Below are 24,316 nucleotides of genomic sequence, written 5' to 3' on the forward strand. Positions count from 1 at the left end.
TATGTTAATGCCTTTATGGTAAAGGATATTGGCAATACCACACGAAATATTTTCCAGAAAATGGATTGTTTGAAAGGTCTTACCCCATGAATTTCTGTGCTGTGGATGCTTTGTTATTATTGAGTGTTTCGATGTGCGTACAATGGAGCTGCTATTGACATTTCTAATGGCTGCTTTAGTGTCTCCAATTCTTATTTAAATTTAACTTCAGATAGTGATGGTTAGACTACTATGTTAATCATGTACTTAAATGTTGGCATTTTGTGTACTTTGAGGATCATAGTGTGTTTTGTGGTGGGTTTCAGATAAACTTTAAATCGGCATTAATTACTCTGGTAAGGTCTAAGACATTTACACTGTCATCTATATATATATATAGCATCTATGCCATAACAACCGTAACAAATCTCCCTAATGATGGAGGTATATAATCATCATAAATGTGTATTGGGGAAAAAATAAATGTGACTGGTTATAGTAATCAGTATTTTCAAATTAAAACTGGTACTTGTTGAAGTACTGTTGTCTATAGCTGATGTACAATGATAACAAATTTGAGACAAATATTTTATTGCGGAAAAATATTTGACAAAATTCACAGAAATACATTTATGGACGGAGGCAATTTACACAATTTTTGGTCAAGAGATCAGTTTGTCGGTTTGTGGGAGGGGACCAAACAATGAAGTCACTGGTCCCATGAGATTGGGGAAGGAAATCGGCTATGCCTTTTCAAAGGAACCATCCTGGCATATGCCTGAAGTGATTTAGGAAAATCATGGAAAAACTAAATCAGGATTGTTGGACATGTGTTTGAACTTCATCCTCGTGAATGTGCGTCCAGTGTGCTAACCACTATGCCACCTCATTCGGTTTATGGTCAACAGATGATGGCATTCCTGTCTCTTATAGTTTGTTATATTTCACTTCACTTCACAACATACTCATATGGAATATAACAGAAATCAACTAATACTAGTATGAAGTATCCCTCACCATGCAACGTACATATGTACATATACATTTTAAATCATAACGACACACTTCAAGCCAAAGTTATGGAAACAATTACTTGAAGCAACAGGGTGGGACAAATTTTAATTTCAATGTATTAACCCTGAGGGTACAATGGAGGAACTGTGAAAACCACGCACAGCATATTGTAATAAGCCATACAACTATAGGCTAAAAGATTACCAGTGTTTGAAAAGTAAGGGACCATCTGAATCAAGATAGCACTGGGATGACATGTAGCAAAGTTCTTCTATGACAAAATCCTGAGGACACATTCATTGAATGAGTGAAATTTCACTGGAAAAAAAAGGGGGGGGGGGGGATGAAAGCAGCACCTTAATAGACTACAGAACTGAAAATGAAAGGAAGAAAGCAGACAAAAGTAAGGGGAAAAACAGACAATAGACTGATAGAGCCAAATGTGTATGTCTTGACTGAACCTGAGTACAAGGCAAGTGTGTTAGCCACTAAGCCGCTTTGGCACAGCAGTTCACACAACTGCTCGAACTAGCATGGCATGCCTCCCTTCTTGATCCAACTTCTCACTGCCGCATCAGTCTACTTTAAATTTACTCTTACAGATGAAGAGAATTGCCAATGCTCTCCCTGTTCTGCAATAGTACCCCAGCATTAAACATGAATCGCTGAGCCAAGGCGGCGTAGTGACTAACGCACCTGCCTAGAAATCAGGATACCCAGATGCATTTCCCAGCCTTTATACAAATTTTCACTCACCGTTTCAGTCTGTATACATAAAATCATATATGTATGAGACATGTAAAATATCTGAAATTGTGTCATTTCATCAACGCTCACTATGTCTATTCAAAATTCAAACACTTTGCAGCTGGTCTCAGGAAGTCTGGAAGGAACTACAGCATGTAGTAAGTACGTAAGTAAATTTTAAGGTTGACAGTACCAGACATTAACTACACTGTGTAGACTTAGGTCACAGCAGCAGAACTGGACAAATTTTTCCTTGAATTTTATTACTCTAAATGGCCCGTCGACATAAGGGATTATATAAAGCATTGTACAAGGGTCCTCGATTTCAGTTTTTGCTTATTTTGCTCACTCGCTTTGTTAACTCACTCGATTCTGAATTGCACTAGCTTTGATCTGATATTACTTTAGCTGAGTGTTTACCTTTAGTTCTTATGTGTAGAATAAATGTTTAATCAGATTCCGGGAATAATTAGATTTATAGGAATTATATAAAAGTACTATGTTAACAGACAATACTTGCTTTTGTTTTTCCATCATAACTAACGATTAGTCACAATAATGACCAAATGTAAGTGGTATGTGTCAATTACTTTGAAAATATATTGTTAAACTAATTTTTTATTTCATTTAAAGTGCCAACCCATTTCTTACAAGATTAATAATTGTGGAATAATTAAGTAACAAAGCTTTCTTTTAGTTCACATAATTTTCATATGCCATTTCACACACAGCTATCTTTTGTCTTTAAGTCATGATAGATCCTGCAATCATTTTTATGTTACAAAGTTCGATTATAAATCAAATACTATTTTCTGAAAGGAAAGAGCATTAAATTTCATGGTCAATGTACAGATTACCAAAAGAACTGCCTCCCAAGCTAATTGTGGGTCACAGCTACTTTAAAGTTGCTACTGAAATTGTTTAATAATTTAAGAACACATTCATAATAGAATCAAAGAAACTACTTTTCATGAAAAGAAGCCCCAGTTTTCTTTAATGTTGCAATCAATGTTAATTACTTCTAGTCAGAATTTAAATAAAGTTAATACTTTCATTCCTCAATTATTCTACGTAAATTTAATTCATTAATGGGAGGTGGTGATGTTAAAGGCTTGAAGCATGTTTTAATTTTGTGTCTACTGCTCTGCCACTGTCATCAACTGCCTGTTACAAGCTTAGCTGACCAATATCACTTCTAGCACTGCATGAGACCTGTCCCAAGAACAAAGGGCAGTAAATGACAATCATGATCATATAAAACTCATAATTGTATAGCATGCCTCTATTAAATACATATGTTTTGTAATTTAGTAGAAGCTACTTGTCGACAACATTTTTGATTAATGATTCTGTTTGGCACATGTCGCATCAGGAAAATGCTCAAGGGTGGAATGATAAGAGTCCAAGCAAATCCAGGAAATAGCGACTATACAAAGGACAGCACGATGAATAAATCATCAAATTTATCATGTCACTAATAATTAAACCCTATTTGTAATAACACATCCTGGTAACAATCATTTCTGCTGTAATGAGATCTAGCAACATGAGAGCCCAGGCTACAGCACTTCCTTCACCGTAAATCTTCAGATCAACGCTATCATATTACGCAGTAATACAGCGTAAAAATACCTCAAACAAAGTCCTTTCTTTGTAGGAAGCAAAATGGGTAACGAAAACTGACTGTAAAAATAACAGTGCAGTTAAGTAGAAACAGAAAGACAAGACAACAAAAGCATCATTTGACTGATCCTGATTAAAGAAGTGGTAAAAACAGGAATAGATGAAATTACTAGCACAAAATAAAATCAGTAGTTGAAAAGCATGGACTTTCAACTAAAATTTTTAACTCGGATAGGTCAATAAGGCACTCATCATGTGGGGAAAATGGTGACATATGAACATAAAAGTGTAGTGCAACTCTGGTTCTGAAGCAGTGGTGTACATCTACAAAAATGTTCATCAGATGTCTTGTTTCTGTAAACAGTTTGTCAAACATCAGAACCCTGCAATTCCTTTACTGTTAGGCTTCCATACCTCAATCTTTAGAAATGGAACCCTTATAGGATCGCTTTGTTGTTTGTCTGTCTATCTACCCAACTGTTAAGAACCTTTTTTCTCAACAATGGGTAGACATATGAAGTCCAACCAAATTTATAGAACAATGGGAAATCTATGGTGGAATAATGAGTCTGGCCCTGGCAGCCTGAGATGTGTGTGTGTGTGTGTGTGTGTGTGTGTGTGTGTGTGGGCGCGCGCGTGTGTGTGGGCACGCGCGCATAACAAGTTCAAATTCATGTAAGATTTAAGGTCCTTGGAGGTGTAAAAATTTTAAGCTCATAAGTCGCTCAATCAAAAGATGGGCCATTTATGTCCCATTGTTTGATATTTAAAATTCAATCATCAAAACCTGCAGGATCCCTCCCGTTAACCTAGAATCATGACATTTGGTGAGAAGCAAGGTTTCACAGTACAAGTAAAGGAAAAAATCTGAAACTTGTTAAATTGTAAGTATATCACATAAAAATATCTTTTGCCATTTGAATGTACACTACATTTATCATCTGTCAAAAGCATAACAGACAAACATTATTGCACACAAACATATAATGTAAGTTATAGTCATGTTTTAGTAAGTAAACAAAAATGTTTTAATACATCTTCTCTCTCTTCCTACATGAACCAAAGTCCCCTGGTCATTTCTTTTTGTTTGTCTGGAACTACTGTAGAGATTTTCACTTGATAACAGACAAAAATCACTGAGATTCTCGATTCCCTGTACGGATGAATTGTATATGCATACATCATTACGTTTGTGTGGAACCCTCAGTGTATGAGTCCTACTTGCATGTGGCCTGTTTTCTAATTTACAGTATGTTTTCTCATTCTGGGTTTAGCTGATGAATAGGTTTTTGTACACAATATTTTGATGAATGAATTATTCAGTTGCTTCAGGTGCTGCAGGCAGGAGTCTTACTTGTTTTCACTGTGTGGATTCCACCCAGTTCTCAAAATATTCTAGAATCGACAAAGTGACTAGAAACTTAAAACTTAACAGTAGATCAGAAAAGGTAAAGTGTAGTTTCTACAGGGGGGTTGATAACAACAGATGTCACAGAGCTATAAGATTTGGCTCAGTTACTTCCTAGTCTCCGAAGTGTGCAAAGCATGCCGGAGTGAAAATGTTTTCCGTGCTTCTGCCGACAGCCACGATACTGTGTTGTCAAATTGGATAACATTAAACAAATCTGTTACAGAAATTTCGATTTCATCCATGAGGTTTACAAGAACAAATCCACATTTAGAATACATGTTTATGAATGAAGTAAATAATTCAATAAATGAGTCAGGAAGAGTCAAAGATCAACAATACCCTGGATGTCTCCTTACATCTTCAGCAATGTATTATGTCAAATTTAAGACACCTACACTGCAACTGCTGATGAAGTGTTCAGCTGACAGCACAAGATTTAAATTCAGTGAAACCCACTGTGCATTCAATTGTTGCCAATGATATGAAAATTTAAAAGGTGTGAGCAAAGTTGATGTCTAAAGTTTTGTCAGACAAGCAGAAGGAATAAGACATGATAATTTGCTGTTGCCAAGTACTGAAACAAGAGCATAAGCTTGCCCAACCAATGTCAATTTGAATAAAATCCATCTAGGTGTTAAGCCATGTCATTATAATGCTGCTGCATAATACCGAGAATCATCTTATTCAAACAACTGATATATTTGCAGAGCAAACATTTTGGACAGTGTGATAATCAGGGACAAAACTTGGATTTTTAAGTATGATCCAGGGAAGAAAGGTAAGCTGTGAGCAGCAAACACTTCTCCCCAACCAAAACAACCAAAAAGGTTCACATGAGCTAATAAAGGGCACAGTAGACATGAAGGTGTGTTCCACTATGGATTATGATTGCAAAAAAAATATTGAAAGGAAAATTATACGCGGAAGAGCATAAACTTAGAGGATCAGGGCTCGTCACATATGCGGGAAGATCAGTAATATCTGGACACTTTCAATGAAGTGTCTGAACATCTGTGGAGAAATGGCAGCCCATTAAGTCATATTTTGAAGAATATTAGCTAACACCAACACTTATGGGACAAATCCTATGCTATTAACCAAAATATGCTTAATGAGTTACTTCAAGCAACGAACAGATAAGGTAGTAGACAATTACACACCTTATTAAACAGGGAACACTTTCTTCAAGTTCCTATTTGGTATTTTCGTCAAGCTCTATCAAGCACTGACATAAAATTCAGTTGGTGTTAATTACACACCTTTAAATCACAGCATGCAGCCCTACACTTATACTTTCACAAACTGTTACGCAAGTGACTTTTTCCATGTGACTACACTTACTTTGTGTTTAATGTGCAATACGTAACTACCAACTATGGGGTTGGTTACAGACAACCTATGGAAAGAAGTCTGGTTAACAATAACAGAAAGGCAACAGTTAGTTTGAGGAAAGCACACAAATAGATAAAGCTTACATGGATATAGTTTGCAACACAGTAAATCACATTACAAGTCTGGATGTTGCTGTTATGTAAACGAAACTGCTCTATAACTGTCTGTTTTGTATGCTTTTGGTACAACAGTTCATCAAACAACAGTGTTTTCCATGTTATAATTGTTCTATGAAGGCAACCTATTATCTGGAAATATATTATTCTTAATTTAAGATGCTATTCTAGAACTGAACCTAAGATGGGGGGGGGGGGGGGGGGGGCGGGGCGGCGGCATGTATTTCAAACCTCTGAAGCCCTGACATTAAAATCTTAAATAATATCAAATAGGATGATTTCTGGTTATGTTATAATGAGAAATGACATAAAAAAAAGTGACAACCAGCACTTGAGAAGAACAACAAGAACGAGACAAGAAGTTTTGAAAAGGTTCTCAGCTGAAGAAAAATATAAATAAGAACATACAAGAATTTAAAACAAAAGTTTACAGCTTACTCACTGGATGTCACTTCTAGATTATTCAGTTTTAAAGCTACTGTGCATGAATACCTTGGCAAAATGCAAGCTATATTATCATCTCAACCATTCATGTCAACAAGAATGACTGATGTAACAACAAGAAAGATTGATATGTTTGGAAGAAAGCACAGTAAAACTTTTTTTCATACTCACCATTTTCATTGTGAAACCATGTTCAAGATTAAATGTGACACTTGCTGTTATATTACATTTGCATGCAAGTCTAATATTTCATTTTTGAATTTTTTAGTACTGAAATAGTAGCCTTTTCAATAAAATGATGAAAGTATTTTGTACTTGGCTTAACTGAAAGTATTTTTAATTTATTGTCTAAAACTATGACAACACAGGTTTGTTGTGCCATTCTGTCTGAAAAAATACGTCATTCAAATTATTCAATAATTTCACAGCTAATAAATCTGTAAAGTATGCTTCAGTTAATAGGTTGCATGATTCATTAATCAAGTTTTTATAAAGAACAATGATCCAGGGAGGTATGTGAGTAAAAGAATGATAAATTAGATAGATTAAATCTACTCATCAAGTGGCAGCAGAACAAGCACATAAAGAAGCTTATACTTATGCAACCTTTCAGAGCCAGTGGCTCCTCCTCCTGGCAGAAGGGGAAGGAAGAAGGGTGCAGAACAAGGACTGGAGGGTTTAGGAAAAGGGATATGTTTCAGAAAAGTCACCCAGAACCACCGGTGTGGGGGACTTACCAGACAGAGAAGGAAAGACTGATTGTTGGGGGATTGCATCAGAGAAGATTTGAAAAGCCGAGAGCTTGAAGGTGGAAGACAGGGTAATATGCAAGACAGGGATTACTGCTAAAACATCATGTATGAGTTAATAAGAGTAAAAAGCTGAGCGCGTTGTAGGAGGGGGACATCGAAAAACAGATGGGTTAGAAAATGAAAGATGTAGAAAACTAATACGGAGTGAAGAAAGGAGTAGCTACTGTGAAGAAATGCTGAGACTCAGAAATTAACGTAAATTAAGGACAGGCAGGTGGTAAGAACCAAGGACATGTTGCAGTGCTAGTTCCCATCTGTGGAGTTCTGAGGAACTGGTGTCTAGGGGAAAATCCAGAAACACGTACTTACGTCACGACTGTCATGTTTTCTGCAACAGAATATTGTATGTTGCCAGTATATAGCCTCCACCTACACTCATACATCCTAACTGATAATTTAGTGGTACTCATGCTGATCTAAAAGGCCAAACAGTGTTTACATAACAGCTGATACATGACATGTCGTTTCACAGGTGACTCTCCCTTTGACAGTATATGTTTTGTTACTTACAGGGCTGGTGTAGGTAGAGTTAGGAGCATGCATAGGCCAAGTCTTGCAGTGAGGACTGTCACAGGGGGAGGAGCCATGGGGTAGGAAGATGGGTGCAGATGGGGAAGGCGAGGAAAAGCTGTTATGAGTGTCGTGGCAAAATCTCAAGACAGAATGAATCTCATTTCAGGGCATGATTTTAGGAAGTCATAGCCTCATCGAAGTAGATCACTAATGTGTTTCAGACCAGGATAATATTGAGTGAAAAGTAGTGTGCTCTGAAGTTGATTTTTGGGCTGGATCAGTAGTACCAGGGATTGGATGTGATGGCCCAGGAGATCTGCTTTTGAACTAGACTGGTGAGGTAATCATGACCAGTGAAGGCTGAGGTGAGAGTGGTGTATTGCTGTGGAGTCTGCATCCAAACAAATATGTCTGCCTCGAACCCAAGACTGTATGGGAGGGAACGTTTGACATGGAAAGGATTGCAAAATGTTAAGTACTGTTGTTTGTCAGTAGGTTTAAAGTGGACAGAAGTGGCCTTCAGTGAAGAAGAGATCAACATAAAGGAAAGTGGCATGGGATTTGTAGTAGGACCATATGAAATTTAATTGGGAGAAGGTATTTAAAGATTCCAGAAATTTTAACATATCAGCCTCACCATGAGTCCATATGGCAAAGATGTCATGAATTTATGTAAACCAAACCAGGGGCTGAACACTTATGGACCCCAGGAAAGCCCCCTGCAAGCAATACATGAAAAGGTTGGCACAGGAAGTAGCCGTCCTGGTTCCCATGGCTGTACCTCTGATCTGTTTGCATATCTGCCCCTCAAAGGTGAATTAGTTGTTGGTAAGTATCAAGTTGATTAAGGTGAGCAGGGGGATGTCTTAGGCTTGGAAACAGGTGTGGCTGACTGAGGAAATGTTCAGTGGCAAACAGACCATGTACATGGGAGATGTTAGTAAAGAGGGAGGTTTGGTTTAGATACATTGATGACATCTTCGCCATATGGACTCACGGTGAGGCTGATCTGTTAAAATTCCTGGAATCTCTAAATACCTTCTCCCAATTAAATTTCACATGGTCCTCTTCCGAATCCCATGCCACTTTCCTTGATGTTGATATTGTCCTCACTGAAGGTGAGCTACATACTTCTGTCCAGATTAAACCTTCTAACAAACAACAGTACTTACATCTTGACAGTTCCCATCCTTTCATGTCAAACATCTCCTCCCCCCCCCCCCCCCCCCCCCACACACACACACACACACACACACACAGCCTTGGCATTCAAGGCAAATATATTTGTTTGGATGCAGACACTTTAAGCCTACATCAAAAGCAGATTTCCTGAGCCACCACATCCAATCCTGGTATTGCTGATCCCTCCAAAAAAACAACTTCGGAACACACCACACTTGTCACTCATTATTACCCTGGTTTGGAATGTATTTATCAGCTTCTTCGACAACACCATAACTTCTTGAAATTAGGCCCTGAAATGAGATCAGTTCTGTTTGAGATTTTGTCCACCACACCTAGAATAGCTTTTCGTCGCCATCTCAATCTCCACAATACCCTTGTGAGGACCTATGTTCTTTCTCCGCTCATCTCCCTATCCTTTGGCTCCTATCCACGTGAACATCCCCGCTGCAAGACTTGTCTTACTCTCCCTTCTACCACCACCTACACCAGCCCTATAAGTGGCAAAACACATACTATCAATGTGAAATGACACATAATATATCTGCTGTTATGTAGACACTGCTTGGCCTTTTAGATCGCCATGACTACTACCACATTATCAGTTATGATGAATGGGTATCAGCAGAGGGTGTATACTGGCAACACACAATATCCTTTTGCAGAGCATGCTCTACAGCATGACACTCGTGACCTCTGTACCTGTTTCATCACATGCACCATCTGGATTCTTCTCGTAGACACCAATTTCTCAGAACTCCGGGGTGGGAACTAATGCTACAACATGTCTTTGGTTCTCACCACTTGCCTGGCCTTAATTCACATTAATTTCTGAGTCTCAGCATTTCTACACAGTAACTACTCCTTTCTTTACTCCGTTTTAGTTTTTTACATCTTTCATTTTCTGACGTGTCTATTTTTCACTGTCCCCCTTCCACATCTGCTACATGCAACACACTTAGCTTTTCACTCTTATTAATTCCTGCACGATGTTTTAGCAATAATCTCTGTCTTGCATATTAACCTGGCTTCCACCGTTAATCTCCCAACCACATCATACTGTCAAATACTGATTATTTTTCTTGATATAACAGAATAATGAGAGTTTCTTGTAGTGATGCAGGGAATGATACTAACAGTAGTGAAGATGTGTGTGAAGAGTGATCAATTCCAACATCTAGTGCAAAAAGAAGCTTCGTTGGTCAAAATCATATTGTTCACACTATCTTTCCAATTATGCGCTTGGCCATGAAGACATTTCTAAAATAAATAATTATGAGACAATGTCAGAAAATTAGCTTCATACAGTTATGTCAGGTAGAGATTTTAGTACACTGCAAAAATGTGTATAAACAAACTGTGATACTTGATATCTATCATATTTACATCAAATGTCTGGTCCCCACTGATGTAATCCACACACAGGTTAAAGACTGGCAGGCAAAGTATACTGTTTTCTACTCTGAATCACACGATGCTATTGCCACATACAGCAAAGGAAATATTATAAGTTTTATGTGCTCTGGGAATTAGATGACCAGCACTATGTCATTCAAAGACAATTAGAGAAACATGAATGCTGAGATGAAATGGTAAAATTTGAAAACTCCAGCTACACAAAGGACAAAAGCTACAAGAAGAAACATAGATGAGTTGTATACACCTCGATCAAAATGCTAAAGTGATTGACATTTGAGCATGGGAGAGGGCAATGTTGTCAGTTCACATCTGTCATTGTACACATAATATAGCTGCTGCAGAACAGCTGGGCATATCTGTTCTGGTTTCATTCACATATTGTCTGTTATCATGCAGCACTAGTTTTTTAGCAGGGTGGCAATAGTTTAATCACTTTCTGGTACACTTTCGCAACTTGTTTAGGACATTCTGTAACAAAAAATAAACAAGTTGCACAAGGAAACAATGCAACAATGAAAACGAATCGTAGCTTATGTTATTGGCCACAAGTGTCATCAGCATCTAACTTTGGCAACTAACACGTGAGGTAGCAGAATGATATGACAATGGTGAACAGAATAGAGGCATGAACAAACTCGGGTCTCTGGTTGGCTGTTGCTATGGCAACTGTCCTGTAAACAACTATCTGTCAATCACTTTGTTATTCTGATTCAGGTGTAGTGACTTAGGAAGACCTTCCTATGGTCTGAGACTTGATTAAACTACTGATGAAACTTCAAAACACCACATCCCACAAATATACCTTTTCGCCACACAAGGAACATTTTCAAGTGAACTATTTGAGACAAAGAACCAAAATGTTCAGTATTGGTCCAGCTTACTAATTTGCAAATTTTATCAAATTTTATTATAGTCCTTTTATAAATATGTCAAAAAATATATCAGTACCACAGAGCTCAGTGGAAGTGTTCTTTTAATATTTGCAGATATGAAAACAAAAACAAAAAGAAAATCTTCAGAATAATTGCCAACGGGTTTAAATTCATTTGGCAAAATATGCCTAGCAAAATTGCCTTTATGGTACATGTAGTGCACGAGAAAATGTTCCTTAAATTTAAAACAACACATACACAGGAGGGTCCAGGCCCCCTGAAATGCTGTCTTCCGATAATGTGTGGCAGTGAGAGGGTAATGCGCAGAGCACTATTATTGATTTTGTAATGAATGAACACTGACTTTGAGCTCATATTCTGGTTATATCGCATGATGAAGATCAACGTGTAGTACCTCACCAGAATCATCGAAATGTCTTCTTTTATTTAGTGTATGAATATTACATTTTAGTTGAAAGGGGGGCTGTATGCGCAGTAGTATTTATGAGAAAGCATATGTCTTTAAGCATTTTTTGGTAAATGTCAACTTTGAAGGATTGGAAAAGTCAGTCCCTCATTAGGAGAAACATTTCCTTTTCACAATTTACAGATGCAACATTGTTACATTTGCAGGTGGATTTTTGTTATTTTCTGATTAATAATTTAATCACTATAATGCCAAACATAAGATGCTGAAATTGAACTTACTGTTGTAACTACTGGGCAGAGAAAGCATCGATGTAAAATTGAAACTTTTGCTGGTTACATTGCATATCATTATTAATGAATACTCCCTATGTTTGTCAGTTAAGAGTTTGTAAAGTAACTGCATAAGCAGCTGCAATATATGCGAGGCTCTGGTAGAGCACAATTGTCACATCAGTGCGCTACCACTGTTGTAATGCACGATAAGAACATATTCACCAGTGAAGAATGCGAACTTCGTAGTCGCACTTCCACACAGCATTGCCGCATTCAGTTGTTGTGAGCAGAGGGCAATAATATGTTAAACAGCAAGTGAATGCTCGATATATAACCAGCTCTCAATATGAAATGTAATGTACATTTTAACAGTAAATGAAAAATCTATTAGGTGGAATACATTTTGCAAGAAAGAATGATGAATAAAGGGCAACCTATCTTAATCACTTTCACTGCTGCTGATGCCTTGCTGCTGCTATTGCAGTCGTCTACTTGGCACGGCAGCGCTACTTTTGCTATTTCAAGACAGTGGGCTCTTTGTGTGCAACTGTTGCGAAGTTTGTGTACACGACTCACTGAATTCCTCCAGACACTCTGGGGAACACTCTCCAAAGCAAAGAAACTGTAAAGTATCATTTATCTTAAAATTCTTGTCCTCCTTTCCTACCGTGTTCCTGTCAAATATCCAAGTAAACTCAATGGTGCCAAATTTTCAGTGTGCCATTGGCAATCACGGATGTTTAATTTTCTTGACCATTGAGCACAATACATATTCCAAAACTATTCTTGTGAGCTGAAGAGCAGTCATCCATGTTCCAGTAGGACAGCTTTAGTAAATTCCTCTTATGATGTGGCATTACACGGAAGCTCTGCATTACTACTTTCCATTCATTCAATGATGGAATCCTTTGTGGTACTGGATTTGTCATCATATGATATGGAGCTTAATTTAAAACAACTTCAGATCTTGTTTGGTAATTTTTCAAAACACAATCCAACATTTTGGTCAAATCCATCTTCATTCCCAATGTGGCACATCATAATCCTTTTTCTGCAACTCAAGAACTGGAAAGTGTTTTGAATTCCTCCTTTGCAGTCAATTCCACTCTTTCACACTTCCTCTGTGATTATCATATATGTCTTTTTATACATAAGGTATCTTTGTTCCTGCCATCCTAATTTTCTGGGATGATTTACACCACACCAACTCCCATCAGTGTAATAAATAGTCCATCCAGTGTTTCACACGTATCTTATTTCCCCTGCTACTCTGTTATTTTCCATCAGCAAAGGTATTTTGTTGAACCTCTTGTACCTGAAGACCAATTTTAGATTAGCATGTTAAAGGGTTGTCTCACTCATTTCATGAAAACCTTCCACTTCAGTTTTCAACTTTTTCAATACAGTAGCTAACGTTGTAAATTATTTCTCCACATAGAAGTTGTGGGTTTTCCTTCTTATGACTCCTTCTGTAAACTTTCCAATGCAAACTTCTGTTGCCTGCCAGAACTCCTTTTTGATGATATAGGACACGCAGTTTCCCCATATTATCTCTAAATTCACTTCGTCTACCTTTTTTATGGCAGTATTTTTTATGACAGTATACACGTGACATGTGATGCGTTACGACAGTGAAAGGAACCTGTGACCACTGGAGACAGTGCCACAGGTTCCTCTAGAAACTCTTAACACAAAACAACACACACACACACACACACACACACACACACACACACACACACACACACGTAAATCATCTTATGGTGGTTTAAACCTTTGAAACACGTTATGGAGACAAATAACGTGACTGGCAATAACAAACTTGTTGTTTCATTTAATGTCAATAACAGTTACGGTAAAGCTTAACCTAAAGTGTTCACATTTAAAGTCATCTACTTTCATCGCATTTGATGCCATGAACTTTCACTAACACCACGACATTCACAAGTTCTCCACACTGGCAGTGACATGGAACTGCCCATACCTTGTTCTTTTTATGTTTCTATGTAAGTATGCACACAGATCACCATAAACTTTCCACAACTATGTAAAAGATGCACGTTTTCACACGAGTGCAAGGCAACTAATTATGTTAAAATGATTGTCTCACACAAGTACACAACAACGAATGGGAGCAAGATTGTTCCCCTTCTGATGAAAAGCCCCAATGTAAACACTGCAACAATGAACAAAGAATTGAACATACTGTTCTGAGGACTGGCAACATAACACAAGCAAGCGTGCAGTGCATAAAGACGAATCGGCAAATAAATTAAAGATGTGATACTAGCATTTTATGTACATTTATAGGCATAAAAATATAACAGCTGTGAAAGGCAACAACAGAGCTTGCATTTACACTTTGTGTTTTGTAGCAGCCCTTTTTCTGTTTTCACTTTTTCGTCTAATAGGTGAAAGTTTGATTTTATTTTTTACACATTGACTGTCATTGAAGGGTTTTACTTTTATTTAATATTGTCCCGGCTAAGTATCAATTTGATTACTTTTAAAACCCTATGTTAAACATGGGTCATTACACGTATTGTCTTCCCAACTCTGAGAGAAAAAATCTTTAGTAGCTTTACTACAAATGTTTACAGACGACAATACTTTAACCTTTCGTTTAATTGTTTTAGTTACGAATCGCTAGTTTGTTCTTGGCATAGATCACATAACCTTAACGTTTATCAACCTAAGTTAAATTAATGTTCAAGACTTGTATTATGTTTCAAATTAACAATGTCAGTTTATTGACAAGAATTATTAATAAATAGGTTCACTCATACAATCTCACTCAAAGAAGTTCTTTAATTAGATGTCGAAGTAGGATTCCCACTAGCATCAGAGGTGTTAGATAATATCCTGTCACTTTCAGTAAATAAGTTATTTCTATTTAATATCCGCAAACTGTCATTAACTATGATCACTAGTCGCGTAAAGTTAAAGTTTCCTACTATCACAATTCAAAGTCCGAATGCAGTTAAAATTCTCAATTCAGTAAAGTGTTTAAATATTCACACAAATTGACATTATAGCCAGAGAGATTACTATTCACCTTCCTGTTTATCTAGTAAGTCCCATAGTGCTCAGAGCCATTTGAACCTGTTTATCTAATCTGATAAATGTCCAAATTAAAGTCTTGACTTGACAATCCTTAAAAACAATCTCGTCCGTCACGGTCTATTCTTGATCCCCGTTTAATTAAGTCCCAATTGTTGTTCTCTAAAGCTGTATGTCCTAAATAACTTCCGAACTAGAACAGACTAGAGACTGGAGTATCGTAATTACAACGTATGGCTATTTATACTTTAATAAACACTATCTTTGGTGTCTCAGACCTATGTTCTATGACTATAACATTGATTTTCTTACGTATTGGAATAACTAATATTTTAATACTTTCTACTGTTTTCCCCCCTTCCCATGTTTCTAAAATTTATAGTTAAATTTTCCTTTTCTTTTCTTTTGCTTTCTATACTAGATATTTCCCTGTATTTGTTTTTTATTTATTTTTCATAATTACTACTTGTGGAGGGACTTGGGTCATTTTGTGAATTGATATTTTAAGGACATGGGAGCTAATTTGGGAGCTATTTTTGTTTTTTCAACACCGAGAGGCGCTGTAGGTGTTACAGTTAGCTCATATGCATCACCATTTGGCAAACTGTGGTACTTTACATCAACCATTATCACGACAAAATGGCAAATGGAAAGTGATGAAATTTCCCCTGTGAGTGGAGAATGATTGTATCTTTAAACTACACACAGGAAATTGTTCTCTCCTAATTACGGTTTGATTTCTATGAGTCCTTAAAGTTGACACTCGCCAAAAATGCATGAAAAAGCATGCCGTCTCTTAAATATTACTGCATATATTGTCCCCTTTTCAAATAAAGTGTCATATTCATACACAAAACAAAAGTAAACATTTTGATGAGTCCAGCAAGATACGACACATTGATGTTCATCATGTGATGTAATCAGAATATGAGCTCAGTCAGATGTCAGTCATTATGAAATGAATAGTAGACATAAACACTGGAGGTCCCAGGCTAAGCCCCGTAAAGGGGAAGGAACTTTTCTTCCTTTTGATCCCTCCAGGACAGTGTCAGATCCACATAGCCTGCTGTCACGTATGTATTAAGGATCTTTCCTGCGGCGAAGACACCCCCCCCCCCTCCCCTCCTAGTGCGACAGCAAAGAAACACTTTACTCTACCTGCAGCTAGACCAATAGCCCAGTCAAGAGCCTGCACCACGAATGTTCCCTGTTTAGCCTGCACTGCAAATTTTCCCTGTTTTTATCATAAATGCAGTGTTCACTGTGTATATCATCCATATTGGACATGACCATTTTGATTCTTAACTTCCTCAAACCAATTTAAAATTCACATACCTAATAAATTCCTTACAGTTACATTACTATATTAGCACGTATACAAAGGAGTGTCGATTTACAGTTGAGAATTCATGGAGAGATGACAAGGCCAAAGACAGTGTAGCCAACATTTATAAAAATTGATTAGCTGCCATGAAAAATTATTAAGACTAAAGGATCTGCAATTAAAATTGTGTTTGGTTAAAAATAAATGCCTGGTTGCAACACTGTATTGGTGATAGCATTGCATTCTTACAACACTGGGCTTACCATCAAATTTCACAAAAGGGGAAAAGAAGGTTGGTTGGAGTTTAACATCCCATACTTCAGAAAAAAGTTGAAATGCAATTTTTTTTTAAACAGAAAAAAACTATAGTTAATCAATGTCATAATACAAAATACACCAACAGGAAGTGGGCCCACAGTAAGGTGCAAACAGTGTTTTTCAGGAGAAGTACTGCAATTTCAACTTTTACGGTACACTTTCCATAGCTGCAAGGATTGAATTACCTGTGGAGCCAGACCCTGAACCTGTAGACGACTTTCGCAGCCTTTTCCGCTTGGCTGCAATTGATAAAGGTGATGGGCTGCGGCGACTTGCACTGTCCCAGGCAGAATCTCCGGGTGCCAACAACTCTGCACGGTCAGATGAGCCACTTGCCTGCTTGGTCAAGCCTGGATCCGAGTTCTCTGCCAAGCCTTTGACTTTCAATAGTTCTGCAGTCTGTTTAATCAAGAATATCATTATTAATTACTGTTCCTTTGGGCTTGAGGGCAGAAGCAGAAAATAGCCAAAGATCACGAATATCATTATTAACTACTGTTCCTTTGGGCTTGAGGGCAGAAGCAGAAAATAGCCAAAGAAGAAACAGTGTGTTAAACAGATGTGGAAAATCACTTTGTAACAGACAAAAGATTCCTTGAAAAGTAACAGAAACAAGTGTTTTTTTTTTCTAAAATATATTGTGGACACACTTTATGATGTTCAATACATACATTTCTTGAGGGATAATAAAAGTTATTCATCCTAATGCGTTTCAAATACCAGTTCCTGTTTTTTTTTTTTCTGGTGGGGATTTGTAAAAGACATTATTTATAAAGACGTTCCAACTACACCTGTAAGGAATACCACTCAATCCATGATGAGAAGATTGCAGCACTGCATTGATACCAATGGTCATCACTTCGAACACCTTCTGTAAACAGACTTTCATGCCACCTTTTTGACGTTCGTTCACCTTCAAAGACCTTACTGTTACACATCATTGGCTTCGTCTCGATAGCTGCTATCAGAAAATTAGTACCAAACTAAAGCATCCCATAAAAAAAAAATGTTGGCCTTCATATCTCTGGCGCGACCCCACCTAGCAACAAAAGACCAATGTCATATTATGGCCCCATAACTTCCCACTGAATCGCAAAGTTGAAGTTTATACTGATGTTTCGTATCATAAAGGTCTCTTAAGTGCGTAATTTTCAGATTTTTATCTGGTCACCAAACAAAGATACTGCAGATCAAAGAATGAAAAAATCATTTTGAAAATACTTTTTTTTTTAACTGTAAGCTTCTCACCATTGATACTGAATAAAAAGCAACTACACTGTGTAGTATAACAGCACAAGAAATATTAAGGCGCAGAAATTACTCCTCCTTTGGAAAAACACTGCTCAAAAATTGAGTTTTGTTTTTCAATTTGTGGCCAATAACTTTTGAGTCATTAAAAATATATTAAGGAATACATTCATCTAGGTGATCATGGTTTTAATTTGTAGTCCAGTGTGTGCTGAACTAAATGCTTCTTATTTAAAAGGTCTGGGACAACTTGTTACTGAATAATTTTAAAAAGCGCTAATGCTTGTAAATGCAAAAAAACTGCTTGTGACCCAAAACAAAAATAGCTGCTGTTTCTAAATGAGAATCAATACACTTTTTGAGCCCATTAAACATCAGGAAATTCAGCCAACAAATATCAAATTGGTAAGGCATACAGGAAAAATGGGCATCATTCTGAAGGAAACATGGCATTTAACAGCTGGTTGCATGAAGGCTAGACCTCTAGATAAGTTGGACAGACCGGCACATTCCTCTGCTCTTTGTATTTAGCACCAGTAATAAAATATACGGAAAAGTTCAAACAGACCTTTGATGAAAAACACGCAGTGTACCACACAGAGAACAAGTTTCTAGTATGATTAAAATGCAGAAGCAGCTTTATGAACAATATAGACATCAAGCTTTCCAAATAGTAACCACCACAAGAATTAATTCAACATATATCCATTTGGTGAAACTTTGAAGACCCTCAACATACTATGAACAAGTGTTGCACCAAAAAAGATTATCTTTTCAATGTGGGGGTTTCAAGACAACAACATTTTTGTGGTCAAGTGCAGTATGTGGCAAACACATTAGATCATTCTAACATTCCTTGTAAGTCCACCCTCAGCTATCTACGTTTAAGAAACAATGGAGCTTTGGACATTACCCGATATTGGGCCAAAAACTTTATAAGAGACAACAATGATCAGAAAACATGGCTGCAAATCTGCCTGGACACAAAAAAGTAACAATATGTTAATAAATGAGAATATATCTTTCCCTGTAGCATCAGGTAATTCAGTAGTATTAAATTTAAGTCTTCTGTAGCTGTAAAGAAATGAACCATATTCTCTTTTGTTTGGTTTCTGTCAGACTGGCACACACTGAATCCAAAGCCCCAGAAATGAATACCACACACACTCAAACGGCTTTATACAAGGTGGTCCATTGATAGTGTCTGGGCCAAATATCTCACGAAATAAGCATCAAACAAAAAAACTACAAAGAATGAGACTCGTCTAGCTTGTAGGGGGAAACCAGATGGCGCTATGGTTGGCCCGCTAGATGGCGCTGCCATAGGTCAAACGGATATCAACTGCCTTCTTTTTTTTAATAGGAACTCCCATTTTTTATTACATATTCATGTAGTACGTGTCACAAACGTATAAGTACGTGGTATCATGTAACATTCCACCAGTGTGGACGGTATTTGCTTCGCGATACATTAAACGTGTTAAAATGGACCGTTTACCAATTGTGGAAAAGGTCGATATCGTGTTGATGTATGGCTATTGTGATCAAAATGCCCAACGGGCGTGTGCTATGTATGCTGCTCAGTATCCTGGATGACATCATCCAAGTGTCAGGACCATTCACCAGATAGTTACGTTATTTAAGGAAACAGGAAGTGTTCAGCCACATGTGAAACTTCAACCACGACCTGCAACAAATGATGATGCCCAAGTAGGTGTTTTAGCTGCTGTCGCAGCTAATCTGCACATCAGTAGCAGACAAATTGCGCGATAATTGGGAATCTCAAAAACGTCAGCATCGATTGCACCCGTACCATATTTCTATGCACCAGGAATTGCATGGTGACGATTTTGAACGTTGTGTACAGTTCTGCCACTGGGCACAAGAGAAATTACGGGACGATGACAGATTTTTTGCACGCGTTCTATTTAGCGACGAAGCGTCATTCACCAACAGTGGTAATGCAAACCAGCATAATATGCACTATTGGGCAATGGAAAATCCAAGATGGCTGCAAAAAGTGGAACATAATCGACCTTGGTGGGTTAATGTATGGTGCGGCATTATGGGAGGAAGGATAATTGGCCCCCATTTTATCGATGGCAATCTAAATGGTGCAATGTATGCTAATTTCCTACATAATGTTCAACCGATGCCACTGCATGACAGAACGGCGATGTACATCCAACATGATGGATGTCCAGCACATAGCTCGCGTGCGGTTGAAGCGGTATTGAATAGCATATTTCATGACAGGTGGATTGGTCGTCGAAGCACCATACCATGGCCCGCACATTCACCGGATCTGACATCCCCGGATTTCTTTCTGTGGGGAAAGTTGAAGGACATTTGCTATCGTGATCCACCGACTGCCTGACAACATGCGTCGGCGCATTGTCAATACATGTGCGAACATTATGGAAGGCAAACTACTCGCTGTTGAGAGGAATGTCGTTACACATATTGTCAAATGCATTGAGGTTGACGGACATCATTTTGAGCATTTATGGCATTAATGTGGTATTTACAGGTAATCATGCTGTAACAGCATGCATTTTCAGAAATGATAAGTTCACAAAGGTACATGTATCACATTGGAACAACCAAAATAAAATGTTCAAATGTACCTATGTTCTGTATTTTAATTTAAAAAAACCTACCCGTTATCAACTGTTCGTCTAAAATCATGAGCCATATGTTTGTGACTATTACAGCGCCATCTATCACAAAGCGAAAAAAGTGGTCCAACTAAAACATTCATATTTCTTTACGTACTACACGAATATGTAATAAAAAATGGGGGTTCCTATTTTAAAAAAAAAAAAACAGTTATCCGTTTGACCTATGGCAGCGCCATCTAGCAGGCCAACCATAGCGCCATCTGGTTTATCCCTTCAAGCTATACAAGTTTCGTTCTTTGTAGTTTTTTCGTTTGATGCTTATTTCATGAGATATTTGGCCCGGTCACGATCAATGGACCACCCTGTATAATTTGGGCTCTGCTGTGGCACCTGCAAACTGGCAGCGTGCATTATTGAGCAGCATAGCATACAAGCACCAAATACCGTGGTTCATGGCATCACTGAATACAACATCCAATCTAGTGACCTACGCAGTGATAAAAATCTGATCACCAAACACTACATCAGATATATTTTAGAACCCAACACACTGCAGGATGACACCCCATCCTTGTCTCCAAGAATATGCAAACGTTCTTTGGAATGGTGCGTGCCACTGCTTTCCTAGGCTTTACATTCAAGTGATTTTTGCCCAGCAGACAATGTGGAATATGGTTGGTTCCTAAGTTGATCATGATGCTACTCCAGCAGCCCTTGTTGCTTTGTAGACACACATACAGTATGTGTCAACTATGTGGACACAGATTTCCCAGAAACAATTCCATGTCTTCTTGATTCCACAGAACAAGTTTAGCTGCTCTGGAGCACATGGAGGCTTCACATCCTTACTGTATTCTCAAAGTAATCTGATCTTGTGTCTCGTGAACCTAACCTGAAGCATATGAATCTTTTCATTCACGTGTGTCCTCCTTGGAGTTTCACTTGTAATAACTATTTCCTCCTCAGAGCTGCACTTGCAATAACTGTTAGTTAATGACTGATTGATTGAATGACGGAGATATGGGACTAAATGATGAAGTCATCAATCCTGTGATTCAAAAGTTGTGTGCCTAAGACAGAGGTGTCCACTAAAAGTGGACAGATCCAGTCAGAGGGATCAAATCATAAAGTGAGGAAGCTAAAAACACACACAGAAGAACACATAAAAGGATAGGTCAAATCAAAAAACTGAAAAAACAGAGGCATAAAAGAGTGGTTTTTGCATGGGGGAGTGGTTATGGGTTCCAGACACCAAACAGGAAAGCAAAACCTTACAACTGAAAATAAAAACCACATTCATGAGGGAAACTGAGGACCAGTTCAACCATCTGTGGATAATCTGCTAATATTAAAGACAAAGAATCTGGAAGGTATACTTAGTATGAAGGGCCAAAAGAAGGAGACAATCACCAATATATGGTACATCGTCAGTCTGGCTCCACAACCACATTGTGGGGGGTGGCTTGTTATGCAAGAGAAAACAAGGGATGAGTTTAATATGACTGATGCGTAGACGGCATAAGACAGTGGATTCTTTCCAAGAGGAGTAGAAGGAAGAACTCCAAATTTCAGCAATCCTCTTTATTGTGTGACATTTATGACTGAGTGCAGTAGCACATCAGATCTCATTCCACTTTTGGGCAGAGAGAGATTTGATGTGTATCTACATATCTGCACGTGGAATCATTAAAGGAATGGTGGGTAAGTGTCTGCCTCTCCAGCCAAATGGTCAGCCAGTTCATTCGTTGAGATGCCCACATGACTTGGGACCCAGAAAAGGAAAACTGAGCAGGCGGCATGGCCAAGGGCATAGGGAAGGCCATGTATAGCAGATACCAAGGGTGATGAGAGTAGAATCAATCTATACCCTGCCAGCTGTTCATTAAGTCAGTACATATTAAAACACTGTGGAAGGAGGCCTGAGTAGCAAAATGGATGATCCTCTGATGATTCAGCTCTGCTGTGAACCCACAACATGATCCTAGCAGTAAATGACGTTCCATGGCATAAGAAACCAGGAGTTGGCTCCGTCACATTTGTAGAGGTGTAGTCCACGCTTCTGTGAGGAGACAGTCAACATAACTAGTGTAAAAGGCACTGACAGCCAGACGCATTCCATAATGATAAACAGGGTCAAATAGTTTCAGAGTGGGAGGAGCTGCTGAACCATAAATCTGACAATGATAATCTAGTCTGAACATAGCCAGAGCACAGTAAAGATGGAGAAGAGTAACACGGACTGCAGCCCAAGACATGTGGCCCAGGAGGCAGAGAGTATTTGGCTTCCACATGCATGTAGTTTTCAGGTGGTGAATATGGGGAAGCCACATCAGCTTTTTATAAAATAAGGCTCAAGAAACAGCACTGCGCTACAACATCTAGGCACTGGTTGCGGAAATAAAGTTCCAGATCAGGTGTACTTCGATCAATGGCAAAAAAGCTTAACCTGCATTTTGGAGGGAGAAAACTGGAGGCCATGGGGGAGAGAGCACACAGAGGCCTGCCGGAGCTGGCTTTCAGCAGATGCTACCAAGCAGGAGCTGCATCAGATGCAAAAATCGTCAACATACAATGCCGGAAAACCTGAGGCCCAACAAAGCTTACAAGCCCATTGATGGCGATGAGGAAGAATGTGACACTTGATACAGAATCCTGTGGGATACTGTTCTCCTAGATCTGAGGGGTGTTGACTGAAGTGCCAAGTCGAACCCGCAAGAGTCAGTGGGATAAAATCTCGTGAATAAAAATCAGAAGGGGGCCGCGAAAGAATAACTAAAATGTGATGGCACCAAGCCGTGTCGTATGCCTCATACAGATAAAAGAAGACCCCACGATGAGGTGTTGGCGGTTAGTAAAAGCTTGTCGGACTGCTGTTTCCGGTCTGAGTAAGTGGTCAGTTGTAGATTGTCCTTCCCGGAACCCAAATTGATACGGGGACAAAAGAACACGAGATTCAAGTACCCAACATAATCAGAAGCTAACCATTCTTTCCAGCAGTTTACAAAATGTGTTGTCATGCTAATTGGCCAGTAGCTGTTGAGAGATGTTGGGTTCTTTCCGGGCTTAAGGACAGCGATAACTATGCTGTCTTGCCACTGCAAGGGGAAGGCACCCGTAATTCAAATGTGGTTGAAGATAGTGAGTAGATGCTGCCTCTGGGCAATGTCCAAGTGTTGGATCACCTGGTTGTGGATGGAATCTGGTCTGGGGCTGTGTCATGTGAAGAGATAAGAGACTCCAAGAATTCCCATTCAGTAAAGGGTTCATCATAGGATTTAGCTTGGTGGAAGCTGAAACAAGGGGGGCAGGGATGTTTCTTCAATTCGTCCTTTCTGTTAGAAAAAAGTAGTAGGATTGGAAGAGAACCCCAATGTGACAGCAAAGCAAGTTGCACGGTGTTCTGCAAGGACCTATGGATCACAACACTGAGCACCAGAGCACCCTGTAGGACAAGAGCCTGGAAAGTTGATTGTCACTGGCTGCCCAGAAGGCTGCGGAGCTTGGAATAAACCTGTGATG

General features: G+C 38.5%; 1 protein-coding gene across 2 annotated transcripts in view; it reads right to left on the reverse strand.

Moving 5' to 3' along the window:
- Nucleotides 1-24,316, reverse strand: part of LOC126481638 (protein tramtrack, alpha isoform) — a 307,056-nt gene that overhangs the window by 207,147 nt on the left and 75,593 nt on the right. For both annotated transcript variants that reach the window (XM_050105536.1, XM_050105537.1), the window contains exon 4: nucleotides 17,114-17,327. In XM_050105536.1, coding sequence (XP_049961493.1) covers nucleotides 17,114-17,327 — 214 coding nt within the window. The remainder of the gene's footprint in view (nucleotides 1-17,113; nucleotides 17,328-24,316) is intronic.

The sequence above is a fragment of the Schistocerca serialis genome, chromosome 5 (genome assembly GCF_023864345.2).
Source record: "Schistocerca serialis cubense isolate TAMUIC-IGC-003099 chromosome 5, iqSchSeri2.2, whole genome shotgun sequence".
NCBI lineage: Eukaryota > Metazoa > Arthropoda > Insecta > Orthoptera > Acrididae > Schistocerca > Schistocerca serialis.